Source organism: Tauraco erythrolophus, chromosome 2 (assembly GCF_009769465.1).
Source record: "Tauraco erythrolophus isolate bTauEry1 chromosome 2, bTauEry1.pri, whole genome shotgun sequence".
Lineage (NCBI taxonomy): Eukaryota > Metazoa > Chordata > Aves > Musophagiformes > Musophagidae > Tauraco > Tauraco erythrolophus.
In genome coordinates, this window is record NC_141466.1 from 107,785,789 (window position 1) to 107,803,424 (window position 17,636).

The 17,636-nt window shown below is 41.4% G+C and overlaps 1 protein-coding gene across 2 annotated transcripts; it reads right to left on the reverse strand.

Annotated features, from left to right (window-relative positions):
• Positions 1 to 420: 420 nt before the first annotated feature.
• ANGEL2 (angel homolog 2) lies at positions 421 to 17,434 on the reverse strand. 2 transcript variants are annotated; one of them, XM_086631713.1, is made up of 9 exons: positions 17,415 to 17,434; positions 14,837 to 15,270; positions 12,410 to 12,663; positions 9,880 to 9,949; positions 7,735 to 8,156; positions 6,608 to 6,734; positions 5,910 to 5,970; positions 3,830 to 3,993; positions 421 to 918 (listed from the first exon to the last, which is right to left on the reverse strand). In XM_086631713.1, exons 1-9 carry the CDS (start codon positions 17,432 to 17,434, stop codon positions 764 to 766), a joined length of 1,707 nt encoding a protein of 568 aa, XP_086487839.1. In that variant the 3' UTR covers positions 421 to 763. The 2 variants fall into 2 exon arrangements, with proteins under 2 accessions (XP_086487839.1, XP_086487840.1); XM_086631714.1 differs by lacking the exon at positions 17,415 to 17,434 and adding an exon at positions 16,856 to 16,870.
• Between the last annotated feature and the right edge of the window lie 202 nt (positions 17,435 to 17,636).

Below are 17,636 nucleotides of genomic sequence, written 5' to 3' on the forward strand. Positions count from 1 at the left end.
TTGACATTTTTAATAACTAAATGGAAAAAAAACCCCAACCTTCCTCCAGTTGTTCAATCTATATGAAGCCTCAAGAGGTTAAGGGCTGATTTTTTTTTCTTCTTATAGTAGATCAATGAAGTTTCCTGTAAGTTTTCATGCTCATTAAACTTGGTTTTATTTCAGATACTTTTAAAAAGATTCCAGTGAATGCTACCTATATATAAGCTTAGTGCAAAGCTATCTTCTTCCTTTGGAAGCCCAATCTTGCAGCCTCTGCCCTGACTGCACTCTTGGTAACAGGAAATTCCCTCACAGAAGTATTTAGGTAGTAATGTCTTACTACAAAGTTGCTCTGTAGACACTTCTTTCAGTTCATTATAAAGTTGTGACGTGCACACAAACTCACTCCCCTTTACTTGAAGAAGCACACAGTTCTTAGAGAATAATCAGTTTTACTGTGATTTACAATAAAAACCATTTACAGCATCTCTGTGAAAAATAATGCCATTTTGAGACTGGCACAGATGTTTTCCATTATCAAAGAGGAAGCTAATGTAAAATCTTCTTTTTGCCTTAAAGACTTCATAAAGTAATTCCAACATTTTTAAAAAAAAAGTTCTTTAAAAAGTCTACTTTACACAACACTAACAAATCAGCATGCAGGCAAACTTTATTTAAACCGGACCAGCAGCGCTTGAATTAACCTTTTAAAAAAAATAAAATAATCACATGAAGAGAGAAGGTGAAGGTAACTTCACTGACACAGAAAGTCCTTTGGATATTACCGTTCAATAAGCCTGAATTCTGCTAGCAATGGCAGGTGGTCAGAAGAGTTATTTTCATTGGGAAGACCATTAACAGTCCAAAGATCTTTCTCTGTTAGAAGTGCCAGCCTGCCAAGAAGTTTCAGACCTCCACGAAAAGAATCCTCTCCTCCTGGTTAAAAAAAAAAAAAAAGTAGTGAAAAATGAAGTTCATCATCATGGGCTAAAAATCACACATTGATACATATGCAGGAGGAAGAAAACAGTATGGCAGAAATAATCTGAAGTCATTATCGTTCCATGCAAAATTACCAATAAGGCAGTTCAGAAATTCTTGTTTACTATTACTCTCGCAGTAGAACTTCTCATCATTAGAGCTCAAAGTACTCAGAAAGTTTGTGGAGGGCTAAATTGAGGTAGAAAGGGAAAGGGATTTATTTGTTCATTGTAACTCCCCTCAAAGTCTCACACAGTCCAGTCCTATACTCTAGCACAATGACATTGCTAAACAGAGCTGACACTTGCAAAATGAAGCATCTTTTGAGAGTTACTGGTTCACATAACGTTTTATTTCTGTATCCTCAAGTACACGGTTCTCCAGCAGGCAAGTCATACAGGAACTCTTGCTCATAAGGATGAAAGCTTTCTGGCATTTCCCCTCCTAAATGTTCATCGTAAGAAAGGGATCTTCCTCCATTATTTCCTGCTACCTATTCCTATAGCTGCTTACAAAAAAAAACCCCAAACAACAGCCCACAAAGAAAAAACTCACAAACCCCAAAACAACCAAACAAAAAAACACCAGCACAAAAGAAATCCTCCCCCACTCCCCAAGAAACACCACATGGCTCATGGAAGAGGGGAAGATGACTCACAGCTTTGCTATTATTACACCTTATTATTACACTATACTAAAAATATTTGTGTCTTCATTAAAAAAACAAACCAGAAAACTATCATCAGCAAAGAGAAAGTAAGAAACTTTTCCAACTCAAGTAAAGAAATTCCACTGAGAATGAGATCCTTCCATGATGTGTCTAACTTTTAGACTTCTTGAGCGAGACGACTATTCAGCAACCCTAGCTACTGCTCTCAGAGCGCAGAGATGATACTGAGCAGCCCGAGTGCTTTCAGGACCAGCACAAAGGGCAGCTGTAACTGACAAAAATATTTTCTGTATGAAAGTGATCAGCAATTTCAGAACTTCCTGGCTGAACCTGGTACTAGCTTACCAGTAGGCAAATTTTAAAGGATTATCCAGCAACTGTTAAACTCCTCAGATAGTTCAATAGCTTCCCTCCTTTGCCACCTGCCAGCTTTCCAGTTCTCTTAAAACCCAGCAGCTGTTTACTGCTGCTCTGAAGAAAAGCGTTTTTTACTGTGAAGATGTCTCGGTAGCTCTAGAGCACACGTCCACCCAGCTCTTGAGCCAAATTTATCATTTAGCACAGCACCTGCACATCTCCAAAGGAGCAGTTTGTTGCTATGGAGCTTGGTCTGCATGCAGCTCAGAGCACTCTGGAACCAGCAAAATTGAGTCCTGCAGGACTTGGGTAGACACTGAACCCTGCTTTCACAGCAAATTCTGAATACCAAACCAAATACTTGGATAAGCGTAACACAGGCTAAAGCAGAAAAAACTTTCCAAAAAAAAAAAACCTTTAAATGGAAAAAAAGCAATGAGTCAGCCTAGACCACATTTAATACTCACTCGTTCAGACTTTCACAACTTTTAATACAGAGGCCCGGGTCATCAGAAAACTGAAAATCCGGACTATTATTTAGTTTCTAAGAACTAATCAATAGAAACTACACCAGTTTAAACTACTTGGAAAACTCAAGTTCAATCCCATTCTGTACTCTGATGTGGGGTGAAGAATCTATTTGAAAAACAAGTGCAGAAAGAAAAAAAGTGCTGTAGCTCTGCTGGGACAATGATACTGCAACTGAATACATAAGCAGCTGAATTAGGATTGAATTTTAGAGAGGGGTGCACTCTGAAATCACAAAGCACTCCATTAAATAACACAGCATTCAGAAGTCATTTAGATAATTCTCATATCCTAGTTTTTATTTCTGTATTGTGAAGCTTTTACATTTGGTATTTTGCATTAAGGTGGCATTTACTGTGCATGTTATGACAAATAAGACTCTTGTGCATTGACTCCATGAATTTTAACAATCTAGTCTCAAGGTGTGAGAGACAAAGGCTGTATTTTCATTTCACATACCAAAAACAATGTTAGTTTATAAAAATCAGTTGTGATCTACAGTGGGAGCCGGAGCGGAATCCAGGTTTCTTTGCTCCAAGTTCTGCAGAGCCATTTATCTGATAGCACTGTGCTGTGCAATGACCTTTGATGATGGCATAAAACACAGAACTAATGATGACATGGCAAGTGCAGTGCTCAGAAGTATCCAAGGTAAGAACACAAATGCAGTGAAGGATAGCACTGTTACCCAGCCAGAAACACACCCGCAGAGGTACCATGTCTTTCTTGCACCATCTGGTGAGTTTTAGCTGCAACTGCAATCCAGAGAGTGACAATTGGGCATGGGCAAGTGGCTGCTCTCACAGCAAAAGCCACGGAGGTCAGTTACTTGACAGACATTACATCAAGACTATCGGAAAAGTAACTTTCTAAGAACTAGTTCATTTATCAGTTTTAATGCACATCATAAGTTGCCGTTCACCATTTTGTCAATTAGATGATTGGAAACACTGCTTCATTGTAGGTCTGGCCACTAAAGCCCTGCGTGAGTTACTGACAGCAGTACTTCCCAGGTGCTACTTACAGTGCTGCCTTTCTGTAGCCTCAGCTCTTGTCTCCATGCTGAGATGACAGCTACAGGAATGTTCAGTTAGGTGAAAAAGTTTGCCTTGTGTGGCACTACAAGTCCAATTGTAGTGAGTGGACAAGCCCCGCCACGTTTCTCAGGTAACAGCTGACATTCAAAGCACCACCATGAACCTCCGAGGTACTTCATATGGCTTAAATTATCACTACATTTCCCTTAGAACAGCATCCAAATGTTCCCAATTTAGCATTTGTGAATAATCATTAAAAGTTGGTTTCTTTTACCTGGCTGGGTAGCAGTATCATCGTTTGCTGCAGAATAGAAAATATAATCCACAGTGACGGCACTTCGGGAGTGACAAGTCGTTACTTCTGGTATCCCAGTTTCAGGAAAGTAATGAGAATAGACTGAAGACAATTTAAAATGGTGCTGCAATTTTGAAGACAACCTAAACAGGAACCAAAGAAAAGAATTTTTTTTTTCTTGACTTTCCTAGAAAGAATAAGCAATGAAGAAATACCAAGTAGTTCCTGGTTGCAAACAAAATGAATTATCAGGATATACAAACTAGCTTTTCTCCCATGCAGTCAATCCCATAGCCTTTTCTGTTTGTGGCCTAAATATCTGAAGGCAAAACGGAGGCAGTTTTTTCAAGTAAAAGGCAGATGCCTATCAAAACTGGCTTAAATGACACTTTAGGTATACATAGCTTTCACCTCCATCTACACTTTACAGATTTCACATGTCCTCATTCAGCACATGGGTACAAGTGTCCATGAGAGCAGCTTATATGAAAGCAACAAACTATGAACTCAACCAAGCTTTTCAGCATATAGAGAAATTAAGATTTTTAGGGTATTTTTTTCCTCCCCTAAACTAAAGGTATCATGTGTTTTCAAGTTAGGCTATGCCTAATCTTTCCTGCACTCAGGCTCCCATTTTGTTTCTCCTCCTCATCTGTCAAGTCTGTTCCTTTTCAGTTCAGCCCATCTTGTCACACCTGTTTCTTCAATCTCAAAAGCAAACTGCAAAACTGCACCTTTCAGCAAAAGAGCTCCTCTCTCCCTCCCAGCCATTTGTTCCCATCAGCTCTGCAAACCATCCAACCCTCGGCTGTACCTGCCTCACCTTGCACACCTGTGTTTTAAACCTGAGCTGCAATGTGTTCTGGTTAAAAACCAAGCAATTAAAAAAAAAAAAAAAAAAAGGTGAGTATCAGCATGTCACCTGCCTGACAGAGAAGACTGACAAACACATCAGTTGGTATAACACAGAAAGGTAGTAGTTTCTGCTTGTCACATGACATCTTTTTTAAGATGAGGCAAAAACCCCTGCAAGCAGCGTTCAACACGTAGTATGCTATGGATTTTCACTGTAGAATAGGGCTTCCTGTCTTGTTATCTACTTTTCTCAGAAATGCCATTAGTTAGCTTTTTGATCACCAAGAATCACCAAGTGTAATTTTAATATAACTATCTGCAGTGATACCAAGATCTCATTTCTTATAAGAATTGGCTGACTTGGAGCCTGGCATCACACATACACAGTTAGGGCAATTTCCTTCTTCTATGCCTGATTTCAAATGCCTTTATCAGTTTTGTAAAGGCAGATATATTCTTCCTTTCAAAAGACAGTTACATTTTCCTTCTCAGTCTAGTGGTGGCTTCCTCCTTCAGTTTAACAAGCAAATGTTTTGATCCAATTAAGAACTGTACTACCAAATCCGTTAATATTCCAAGTTTCTGGGCCTCAAAGAACTTCAAATTCTCCCACAAAACTCTTGACAAGGAAGATTTTTATCATCTTTCCAGTTCCTTTCCCTCCTTTATCCCAATTTCACATTGTATTATAGGATTTATTAGCATCCATAAGCCAGTATCTCAAAAAGAGTAAAAGAGAGTCTCAAAAAGAGTAAAAAGAGAGAGAAGTGCCAACACTTAAGGAGCTGGACAACACTGGGGGTTTTTGTTGATGTCTCAAAAACACGGTTCCTGCAACTGGACTGAAGTTCACAGCTTTCCTACCGTGTCACTACACAGCAGAATGTCCTGTTTATGCTAAGCAGTGACAAAAAAACATCAAAAGCATAAGCAGACAGAAAGTACCCTCTAAACAGCACTGACACCTTGCCTCTGCATTCTGAAATAACATCTGCAAGTTCCCACAAGAACACACACTCCATTATTTCCAGTTCTAGTCTTTTGCTGTCTGATGAGCTTTTCTTGTTTAAATGGAAGATGACTTTTTGCCAGATGGGCAGACTGGGTTGGGTGGGCATCTTGTATTCACACCTGAAATCAGATACAAGTATGGTAAACTAGGAACCAGTCAAGGGCTTCTATTTCCCCCCCCCCCAACACATACTTTTCAGGCGCTATTACAATCTCCTGAGCATTGTCCAGTTTTGCTGCTTCCAATTTTTCTCCTGCAAAATAAAAATACATTCAATTTACATTTAAAAATAGGATATAGGCAAGACCAATATTGAAAAGCTACAGAAAAAGGTATCTTTAAGTAGACTTATTTTTTTTTCAGCAGGCAAGATACAATTCACAAAGCTGGATTAAATTCTTCTGTTCCATGAGTAAGATACCCTCCAAAGACCTTTCAAATTATGTTCCATTCATTTAAAATTGTTTTTCTGTCAAAGAAAAAATGATGGATGAAAGATGTAATAATACTCAGCAAGCAACCACTTGCTTTTTCCACTTATTCCATAAAGTGCCTGCACTGTAATACATAAACACTGAAGCAGAACATAGGTTCATGCTACATACATGTGCTGCATTCCTCCATCTCTCTTTTCCCAGTCACAGCACAACTGGCTTTCATGATGCAAACTCAGTTCAAATATTTCACACCAGCTCCTGGTGAATACAAATTTCTATTCTAAAGATTCAAATTCGCAAATGTTTATGTGAACAAATCACTTTACACATTAACGAGCCCAACAAGGCAGTTTTGCAAGCTGTTTTTTCCCCCCACTAGAACAGATCTGTTTTTCAGTGCTACCTGAATGATACTTCCAAAGGACCACAAAATTCATCAACCTAGAAACTCACCTGCATCTTCTTCTTTTTGTTGCTGTTTTATTTCATATACACAGTTTTGCGAAATACCTAATTTTTTTGGCCAAATTGGAATGGATAAGATTCTTTGTCCCCTTGGAAACTGTTCTTGTCCAGAGACCTAAGAAAGACAACATGAGCTTTATTCAGACAGAAATCTGATTAAAAAAATAAAAAAATAAAATGAGCAGACTCTTTTTTTTGGCAACGTTTAAACCCCAGACCCCTAGAATAAATCTTTTATAATGGCTTGTCAAATCTCTGTAAAAATAACACCACCCCTTATGTACACCCCCTTTGTTTACTCTTACCAAGTGTTTTGCAGCTACCCAATTTTCAAGATAGTTCTTGTAACACTAAGCTGAGAGACTACCAAGACCACTTTTAGCAACATAAAAGGACCGAGTATATATAGCTCCCTAGGAGACAATTACTTTATCTTCATGATGCTGATTCTTCTGGGAGCAAATCAAGTCGAAGTGGGTCTTGAAACTACTACCCACTAGCAACAAACACCAGTGGGGCTATGTTGGTTTTTTTTTTCCCATGTTTTCTCATTGCATGTACTCCAGTTACTTTCTATTGAATAGCATTTGACACATCGAGCAGGTACATACAAGAGCTTCCAACAAAAAAACATCTAACCTGAAACAGTTTAGGTTCAGCATCTAATTGTGTTTTTGCTTCTACAATTATTCTAACCACTGTAATTCAAAGTTTAACTAAAATAAGAATCATCTTTCCATGGAGTACACAGTAGATATTTGATGAAGTAGATATTTTATCCTACTTAAAGACTGGGACACTTAAGCACAGTGATACAATCATCCTGTGGAGAACTACCTTTCAAGAACACTTAATTTGTTTGTGAGTTTTTAATTTCGGAATGCTAGAAGCACGTTCAATATTCTGTCAGGCACAGCTAATATACCCAAGCTTATTTTAGGAACTCCGCAGTAACTTTTGCTTTGCAGACTGCATAAAGGGCACCAAGATTGGTACTGCAATGGAAACAAATCTCAAGCCCTGCTATGGCATGCTAGCACCACAGAAATTAAATATTTCTCTTTAATCAGCATTAACAATATTTTTTTTTGTGAGAAGTGAAAAGTATAGCCTACCTTCCCTATAGCAAGTCCTTCATAATTTAACTTCCCTTCCTTTATAAATCTGTACAGTGGGGAACCAGGAACAGAATTGAAGTCACCACAGATGATAATGGGACAGAAGATACCATCCTTCTGAGGGGCAACACTAGCAATCTCTGCCAGGAGCATTGCAAGTTGGGTCAGTTTGATGTCCCCTCGCCTTGGGTTATACAGCAGGTGCGTATTGGCTATGCAGACTGCAGCATTAGTTTTACAGTGAAATCTAGGCTGCAAAAGCAACACCAGTCCAACGTTGTCCCTGTCCAAGAGCGGAATATCATGGCGAAAAAACTCCACGGGGTTTGATGAGATCAGGCTAAATTTGGAAGTTTTGAAGCAAATAGCACAGCCATCAGGTTTTCTCCCTGTCCTCATTTTATACTCACAGTGATACCCTGCAAGAAAGGTAATTAAAAACATAAAATACCATTGTATAAATAGAGATTATTTAAAAAAATATATAATTGGAAAAGCCTCACACTACTTTTCTCACTATGCAGTCAACACCCAGTCTGGATTACCAAAGACTATGTAAAGTTCACAGGCTTTCTTTCCTGTCTAGCTTCAGCTTAGATACTACAGGAAACTTGGCCTTGTACCTTTTATGATGTGCAAGTATCTACATAGTTTAAGATACTAGGCATTTTCTTCTTCTTATGTGGAAAAAATCCCAAACCAAAACTACAAAAAAAAAACCCACAAGTCACATAAAAGTGGACTTGTGTATTGAAGTTTTTCTGGATGTTACCACAATGGTTTAGGAATAATACCAGTGAAGCATTCCAGTCAAAAGCAATAATCACTATAAGTCATAAATCACTGTCTAAAATGATTCATAGAACAAAGGTCTCAAACATCTCTTTATCCACAATTACGTAATTATCCAGTTAGCAGCAAGAGGCAAGCTTTCAACAGGGAAACTGAGACATTTATCAAATGACAGTATCAGAGATCAAACAAGTCCATCTGAAAACAGTAATTTGCAAAGGCCTTTATTTTGTGTAGAGGTGAAATGCAGGTTTTAATGAGACCATACCTATGTAAGAAAAAACTAATGATGTTGAAACAGTATCTAATTTTTGCTGTTTTAAAATGCTTCTCTGCCAAGCCCATGCCGTATGAATGCAAGTAATACAGCCCCATGAAGTGAAGTGGGTCGACCTCTGAGTGCACATCAGGGCTGGAACAGGGGATTCCCACTCCTCTCCCTCAGCTCCAGGCCAAGTGCTCCTGCCACTTGTTGTGCCACTTACTGTTAACTCAGTAAGCCAACAGAAAACTAATCCAGGAAAATAATAGGAGTCTGGACAGCATTCTGCTGGACTGGTGGATTTCACCAAGGTAAAGGTCTAGTGAGTGCCAGAACTAGCCTAGGAGAAGGGGCAGGACATGAATCTGGGAGCAAGGAGGGGAAGAGGAAGAGTTACAACAAGCTCCAGTTCTTCATGTTGGCAGTAGGAAGCTCAGTTGCCCACGTGAGCCTGGCCTTATATTGCTGTTTCACATTTCAAGTGTATTTAAATCAGTACTGCTGTTACTCTACCTTCTTTAGAAACACTCAATTCTGGGAGCTAGACTATCACCAACTAACCAAGAAAGAAAAAAGTATCAGTCCAGTGCTGCTCCTTGAACTGACTCCTCCTGGCATCAGACACGTACCAGTGCCAGGAAGAGAGCGGGGCCCTGGGACTGGAAAGAGGTGTAGGCCACAAAAGATTTAGATCACTTTAAACCACCATGGAATCACAGCTCTAGCAGCATGTTCCTTAACATAAATTCACATGGGAGAGCGATAAGGCAGCGCTATTTAGGCTGACTGACAGTACCAGTATAAACACTAATGAATATAAACTGACCATGGATAACATCTAGTGCCGATACTTGGAAGGTTTCAAGCCAGAAAAGACATATCCTAGAAAAATCTATCCAACAGAAATACTGGTAGACAACACTAAGGTAGTTTCAAGAAAGCACTTGATGACTTTATAAAAGAGGTTACACAACACTGTTGCATATGATGGCAGGAGACTTGATTCTATAACCCAAAACAGTTTTTTGAGGAAAATAGTACTGGGGTGAGGGGAAGACAATGTACGCGTCCTGAGAGTTTCATCATACCCAGGGATTCCAAACTTGGCTTGATCTCTGTTCTATAGTGGTCTTCTTGGACTTCTTGTAAACAGAGTACCTAGGGCAAAAGTTTACAATTAAAAGATAATAGTAAGTATATTAAAATATTACATATCATATCTCTATTGGCCAGTCTACATAGGTATTAAAAAAACCCAAAAATTCAGAGGCTTTTTGTCTCCATAATCCCATGAAAGGATTCACTCTCCTACAGAAAATGCTCTTTAAGATTGTGAAGAGGGCCCCAATTGCTCTCATCCTTTCTCAGACATAAATTTTCAGAAGTGAAATTAAATTTAATCAAAGTAGGGACCTGCTAATACATTCTCAGCAGTTTAGGAGACGGCTAAATGCCAGAGCAGTGGGATGAAGAGACCAAGGGCACACTTTTAATTAACTACAGCATGGACAAGTTTCCATATTATGACAACCTGAACCAAAGATCAACCTCAAAATACTCCATTAAGAGAGCTCTGAGCATCTTGGAATCTTCTCCCTGGCCACTGCAGTAACACACGGATTTACAAACACCCTGGGGTTCTCACAAAGGACTGAGTTCCTGAAGGGCAACAAGCAAGTACTGCCTGCTGAACTGCAGGAACAGACTTTGCTTACCCAGCTGACTCTAGCTTATTCAAGGTCTCAAAGGAGAATCAAATCTCAAGCAATATTCGGAAGTCTCTGCTTCACTTTAAGGTTACTGTTCAAAGCAATGCATCAGTTAAAGTCTACGTTCTTTAGCAAGAACTTTCTCTGCACCAAGGGCACCTGCACCTACGAGAGCCTGCGAGCAGCTGCTCACCATGACTCAATCCATGCAATACAAGGAATCAGCTCACTACCCGGGTGCTGCATTGTGTGACTCCGCAAGTACCCTGAACTGAACTGCTCTTTGCTAGAGGGGGTGACTTTGGCTCCAGCCCTTCCATGCTGGAGAACTGTCTGTTAACCACTAATAGCACCAGGAAGATTCTCACACCAGGCTCCCTCTGCCCAATGCTCCTCCCAGAAAGCCCACTAATGTATCTCACCGTAAAGATACATACATATATACAGTATGTATAAATTTATGAGGAAGAAAGGAAGAGCTTGAAGGGGACTTTAATCTCCAGCTTCCTGGCTATGTACTAACATATCTGCATTTTCCAAACAGTACAAAGCAGTTTTTCTGTGGCTTTCCTAATACAACTACTTGGATTTTTTTTAATACCGTTTTCTGACATGAACAGGTTGGATTCTATCACCAAACCTTTAATGAAGTGAAAAGTTTAATGACTTGACTTCCTGATTACCAATAAGTGATAACTGTCCTCAGAAACAAACAAAAAACCCCACAACCAACCAAGAACACAGTAAGGTATTTTTTCAAACCCTAATATGAACAGAAGTTCAGAGTTATGTTTCAGTAAAGAACAGCAAGCCTGTTCACAAGTCAAATAGTGCAGAATATCAGATGAAGAGATAAATGAACACTTGAGAGGAATACTTTTGGGTCAGTCTCACATGAATAGTATTAGCATCTGCATCTTTATCTCAACTTTGAACACTAATCTCAAGAAAATGGAGATTCACATAGCAGTATCATTACTCCAGTACTTGTACAACTCAAAAAAAGGAAAACATTTGAGTCCGTCTTCCAAATAAAGGACTTAAGACATGATTAGAAGTTCTCCATTACCTGATCTAAGAAACGGCTCTGAAGGATGAGCAGTCAGATTTTAGAAAGGGACTTTTAATTCACTGAGTATACAGACACTTGGTGTAACTACTGCCTAAACAAACATGAAGTCAAAGTCTCACACCTGGAAGTTAGAAAATGCCAGTCCTGGAGGTTGCCTTAATTTGACTGTCCTGTGTGCATGCATACGATTTTTCATCCACAAAAGCCCGGTGTGCAAAATGTTTGTGAATAATGACCTACTATTTGGTCTTGCATGTCCTTTACACTAAATAACTTATGGCACAATTAAAGAGCCTCCAGTGCTGGAGCTTCTTAAACTGTACAGTCCTCGAAGTTGAGACTATCCCCTGGAGAAAGGTGCCCTATTCTCCTCCTCTAAGCAGCTACCACTAGCTACTGCTACCAACATGACACTAAACTAGGTGGACCTTTGGCCCATGCAAGTACAGCTGTTCTTATGTTCAATGACTTATTTACAGCACTCTAGGCACAGACTGAGAAAGTTTTATGTGATGAAAGGTGATTTTGAAATTATAAAAAAATTGTAATGTATCAGCAGAACAAAGTCATGTCAAAAAGACCATTCCGGGAAGTTATAGACAAAAAAAAGCAACTATGAGTGACATATACAGCAGAGTTTGCCTTTGCTGTAAGTTCAGATCACACAGAATACATTAATTTTATAACCATAAATCAAAACTACTGTTAAGGATGACATAACTAAAAGCTCAGCTGGATTCACTAGACAGTCCACTTATCAAAATAAAGAACAGCAACAATTCGCTACTCTGGTTTATCAGTTCTTAAGAAACATCCACATGCTCATTTTCTACTCACATCTGCATCCAGCTGTCTGATTTCTTGTAGGATGTTGGGAAATCTGTATGTCCAGATTAACAAGCGTTGCCTGCAGTGTTTGTACAGGTGGGAGTTATCTTCTAACAAATTCTGTGAGAGGATATTGTAGGACATGACTGTAAAATCAAATTTTGCCTCACTTTCTGCATTGCTTTGGTCAGTTTCTTTATTTTCACAGATTTTCGTCGTCCTACTATGTTGACAGAAATACTCCCAGTGTCTTTTGACTGTTCCTGTTAGAAACACACGAAGCAGAAAGAGTTATGTAATACACCATATGACTTCTACTGCTCTTAGAAATCATTCTACTGACAACTATTTGCCTTTCAAATTGCTTAAGCAACGCTAAAAGCTTATTTGATTAGCAGTGATCTGGACTCCTGTTTAAAATGAGCTTTATATAAGCATCAGTAAAAACCAATACAAACTCAAAAAAAAAACAAAACACAGCACAAAACCATTATATGCCCTGGATTTGAAACTGCTTTGAAATTAGGAAACTGGCATGTCCTAAGGAGATTGTTGCAGTCACGCTACACCACCCTGCTCCCTGTAGAAAGGCTGTTGAACTGGTAAGCCAAATCCAGTCTGTTGACATAGTCTTACGTTCCCTTCTGCCACTACCTTCTCAGTGGAGATAGGGTATGTCAGCCTGGGATATACCCTTTAGAGCAGCATATGGGCATCTTGTTGATCTCTCTATCCATGACTAATAGAGTCTTAGGAACGGAGGTTCACATCTAGCCCGTGTATAGTCTGACAAACTCAGTCATCAGCTGCAACAGGGTCCATTACAGGGGTCCTAAAACAGGTAATGAACCCGATTTCCCTCAGTGAGGTTGAGAAATTAAAAAACTAACAAGCCTCAGAATTACCAAGAACTTCTGAAAAAGCTTACTTTGCCTTTCTGCCATTCCTAGTTTCATACTTACTATTAGTAACCTTATATGATTATTATTAACCATTACCATTATATTATTTTTCAGATATGCATTTCTCCACTCACAAAACTCACGAACAAAGAAGCCTTTCAGCCTTTATGTCTCACCTCATCCGAGAGCATGCCGAGGTCTGGTTATCTGTGCAATCAACTACTGGCAGACTGCACCTATAGCTGTTAGTACCCGCCCTGCTTCGGTAGTAAATTTCATTGCTGTGCTTACATTATTCAGACTTTATCTAGTATTTGCAATAAACATAGTAAGGCTTTAAGTACTGTTTCTATAGTGGGAGAGAGGCCATGTTGCTCCTCAGAAGGTATCTTTAATTACTGTCACCTTACAAGATGCAAACAAAAGATAACTAGGAAGGACCATACTGCTAACTACTCTCAGGTAAAGGTATGTCAAAATGTACTTGATAAGGGGGTTGAGAGAGGACTCGGCAATAAAGGCACATAGCAAACTTCCTTCCTTCAGCTCCTGAAGGTGAGCATGATGCTTCTAAGCCTTATGGATATTTGTGTCCAAAAATCCCTTTGGGATGCTGATGGCATCAGTTGCCCTTTCAGTCATAATATAACTTCCAGGTTTTTTTTTTTTGAGGAAGTGATTCATACAAGACAGGATCAATTTTGACTGTGCCCCTCTATCTGTTTCACAGTGAACAAAACTGTCAATATCCACAATACTCAGTAAAACATTTGGATGCTATGTAGAAGATAACATTTGTAATAAGCTGAAAGCAGACACTTCCAAGTTTCATGAAAGTATGTTACTGAGTTGGGTAGACATCTTTGCACTTCTTATTGTATTTATCTGGAAAAGTGCATTTGCCATTTGCTTTCCTAGCCATGGTCTGACACAAAACTTGCTAACATGCCAGTGGCAGAATACAGTTGTAAAAACCAAATCACACGGCCACACTGGAAGCAAACACCACTAAATCTCAGTCCATTAATTCTCAGTCCATTAATTCTCAGTTCTCTAGGTCACAGATAATTCAGCTGGCTCGGAAAGAAGCCAAGTCAGGTCCAGCAGGGCTTATGAGCTCAGGTACAGTACAAGGAAAGAAGCTATACAACTGCCAGGCCAGCTCAGCCCTACAGCAAGTTAGCTAAATCTCTTTGCTTTAAAAGAGCTCCCCAGCTGACAGACTGGATGTGGCAACAGACAATTTTGAACCAAGTGCAGGAATCCCCAGCTGGGCAAGCCCTCGTGTAATCCACTGTGTTCTACTGCCAAACGCTGTGAATCTAGTTCTGGCAGACCGTTTGAAAGCACAAAATACAAGTTTACAGACTAAACAGCATTACAAAACTCTTAACATTTTTAAGACAGATGTTTTCATGAGAGAGGTGCCAAGAAAAACAGTAACTCAAAAGGAGCAGGCAATATTGCTTATAACTTGTTAGATGTGTTTAGCATTACAAATAAACAAGGAAAACAAGCAAAGAAGATCTTTTACCTTTCTTGCTGCTATGTTTTTCTTCATTCTGTGTTACAGAAAGACACAATGCTTCCTTCTGATTAGTGAAGTTTGTTTCTTCTTCAGGAGTCGAAGTATCATGCTGGCCACTGAGTCTTCTCTTCTTTGTCAATGGTTCTTCTCCCTCAGATTTCATACTGGGGTTAGGTAGGTGAAAGCAAGAACTTTGCGTGAAGTTATCAAGCTGCCAATTAGAGTTTTGAAATTGTCTCCAAGGTCCAAAAAATGGAGGAACTCTCCAGTGTGTTGAGAGATCAACTGGAACAGGAAGTGGAAACGAGGCCCAGGGATAGTGTCCGGCCCATCTCATACAGTTGGAAACTGGGCTGTTCAAGGCAAGTATCTGAGAACCATTCCAGTGGGCGATCCAGTCTCTGCCCAGCCTCTGCATGTGACGGGGCAGCATGGAGTGCCTACCAAAGAAAGCACAGGTTTCATCACTTGCATACAACTACATCCACCTGTAGAAGGCTGTAGATGCAAGCTATCCTGGTCATATTATACAAGATATTCTTTCTTTACAAGTTAATACATAGGAGATATTAAAACCTTTTTAGATACGTATAAGATATTTAAACCTTTATCTAAATGATATGCAAAATGAAGGAAGACATTTTTTACAATGAGAGGTGAAACACTGGAACGGGTTGCCCAGAGGAGTTGTGTATGCTTCATCCCTGGAGGTGTTCAAGGCCAGGCTGGATGAAGCTTTGAGCAACCTGGTCTAATGGAAGGTGTCTCTGCCTGTGGCAGGGAGGTTGGAACTAGATGATCTTTAAGATCCCTTCTGACCCAAACCATTCTATGATTCTGTGATCTTGCATCTTTTTTCCCCTTCAGATTTACAAATGCCATTTAATTTCCAAACTCTGACCCTCTGAATAACTATTTACTTTCTGCCCTGTTGAATTAAACTATCAGATCTTTCAAGTGCTCAGTGGAATGACCTTTACAAAAGGTCATTTTGTGCATGCTGCAGTAACTTTATGATAAGGCCATCTGAAAGGAATCAGAAACCCACTTTCCTTCAAGCAGTCAGAAAATTGCTTAAAAAGCCTTTGATTTGGCTCGAACCACAATGCCAACAAGACAGGGAAACAGAGGTACTAACTCTCACAGCATCTCTGGCACCAGCTTATAGACTAAATTTGTATTCTCAGTTCTTTTCCAGGTGGGAAAACCACAGCTTAGCGATTAAAGCCATGAAAATAAAGTGGGTTTTAGTGTTTAGTTCCCTCCCCCCGAAAAAAAAAAAAACAACAAACCCACAAACGCGTCTCATCAAAAACACAGGAAGCAAGGCTGAGTGACACCAATCTGTCTCAGCTTCCTCATTGTTTCAATCAGAAGGCGTCTTTTAAGCTTACAAGCAAAAGACATCAAAGCCTGGTACGCCTGAAGTTGAACCGAAGTGAGAACCTCCCAGCTGCCACTCGGCCAAGCGAATAACACAACTTTCAGCAAAACCAGCTTGTCCTGAAACAGCACTTTCCACCACCGCGCACCAGAAGGAGCTCGACAGACGCAGAAGCAAAACACACGCCGAGGCACCACGGCGCTACGATGGAGCTGAGCAGAAGAGGCGCCGCTTCTTCGCAAAAACCTCCCCAAACACCCTTTTTACGCAAAAGCGCCGAGAAAGTCTCCCTTCCTAAAAGCCCAGCCCCTGCTGAGTGCTCCCCCACAACCACGCGGCAAAGGAAAACCCCTGGCTGTTTTGTTTACCACGGCCCTGCTCTGGCTAATGGCGGGTGTTTAAAACAAGCGACTGTCAATCACCCCCCGGACCTCCCCGGCCCCCTCTCACGGAGCTGGTATTCGGGGCTGTCCGTGAGGGGGCCGTTCCAACGGCGCTGGGGCCTCGCCAGCCGCGGGGAGCCCCCGCAAAGGCCGCCTCGGCCCCCGCTTGCGCCGGGACGCGCACGGCGGCACCCAAGCGGCTGCCGGGCCGGGCCCGGCCGAGACCCACCGCCCCCCCGACTCCGCCTGGTGGTTTACCTGCCGGCGGGCCCGGGTGCGGGCCCGGCCCAGGGGGGCCCCGCTATCGGCTCGGCGCAGCCCCGGCGCCCCCAGAGGGGGTCATCCCAGGGCAGCGCCAGCTCCGCCCGCCGCCGCCGCGCTGCCGGCCGGCCCGCCGCTTACTCTACGCGGGCGGCGGCCGCGCCCCGCGCCCGCTCGCTCCTGGGACTTGTAGTCCGAGGGCCAGGGCCGCGCCCCGGAGCCATGTTTGATCCGGGAGGCTGACGCCGAAGCTTGGCCGCCATCTTGGGCCAGGGCAGGGTGGCGGCTGCGGGAAGCCTGTCAGGGTGCCTCGGCCCGCGGGAGGGCCAACGCCATCTCCGGGTTGTAGGCCGCTTGATTTCAGACTCGCGGTTCTTTTAAATGGCTGTAACACCGTGCTAATGCAGCAGGTTCCGTACGCGGTCGCCTCCCTGGGATTAGCGTGTGTCCCCACAGAGTCTGAAGCGTCTCAAGGAAGAGCTGCCGCGTGTTTCAAGGTGCCGTTTCAGGACGCCAGCACCGTGTTTACTGTTTACAGAAAAAAAAATCCGCTCACCTGAGACAGTATTTTGACATTCTCAGGTTAAAACACACCCAAAAAAGATGCTCTGCAAAGTGACTATTGCCCAACGCAGGCTGAGACCTGCCTGCGCTTAAGGCCCCGTGCATGGACCCACGGCTGCTTACCAGCTGCACAAACAATCCTCTCTATCTCTTATCAATGTTGCTTGAATAAGCAGTTAAAACGCTTTCTTGAGGTCTTCTAAGGACAGAGTAA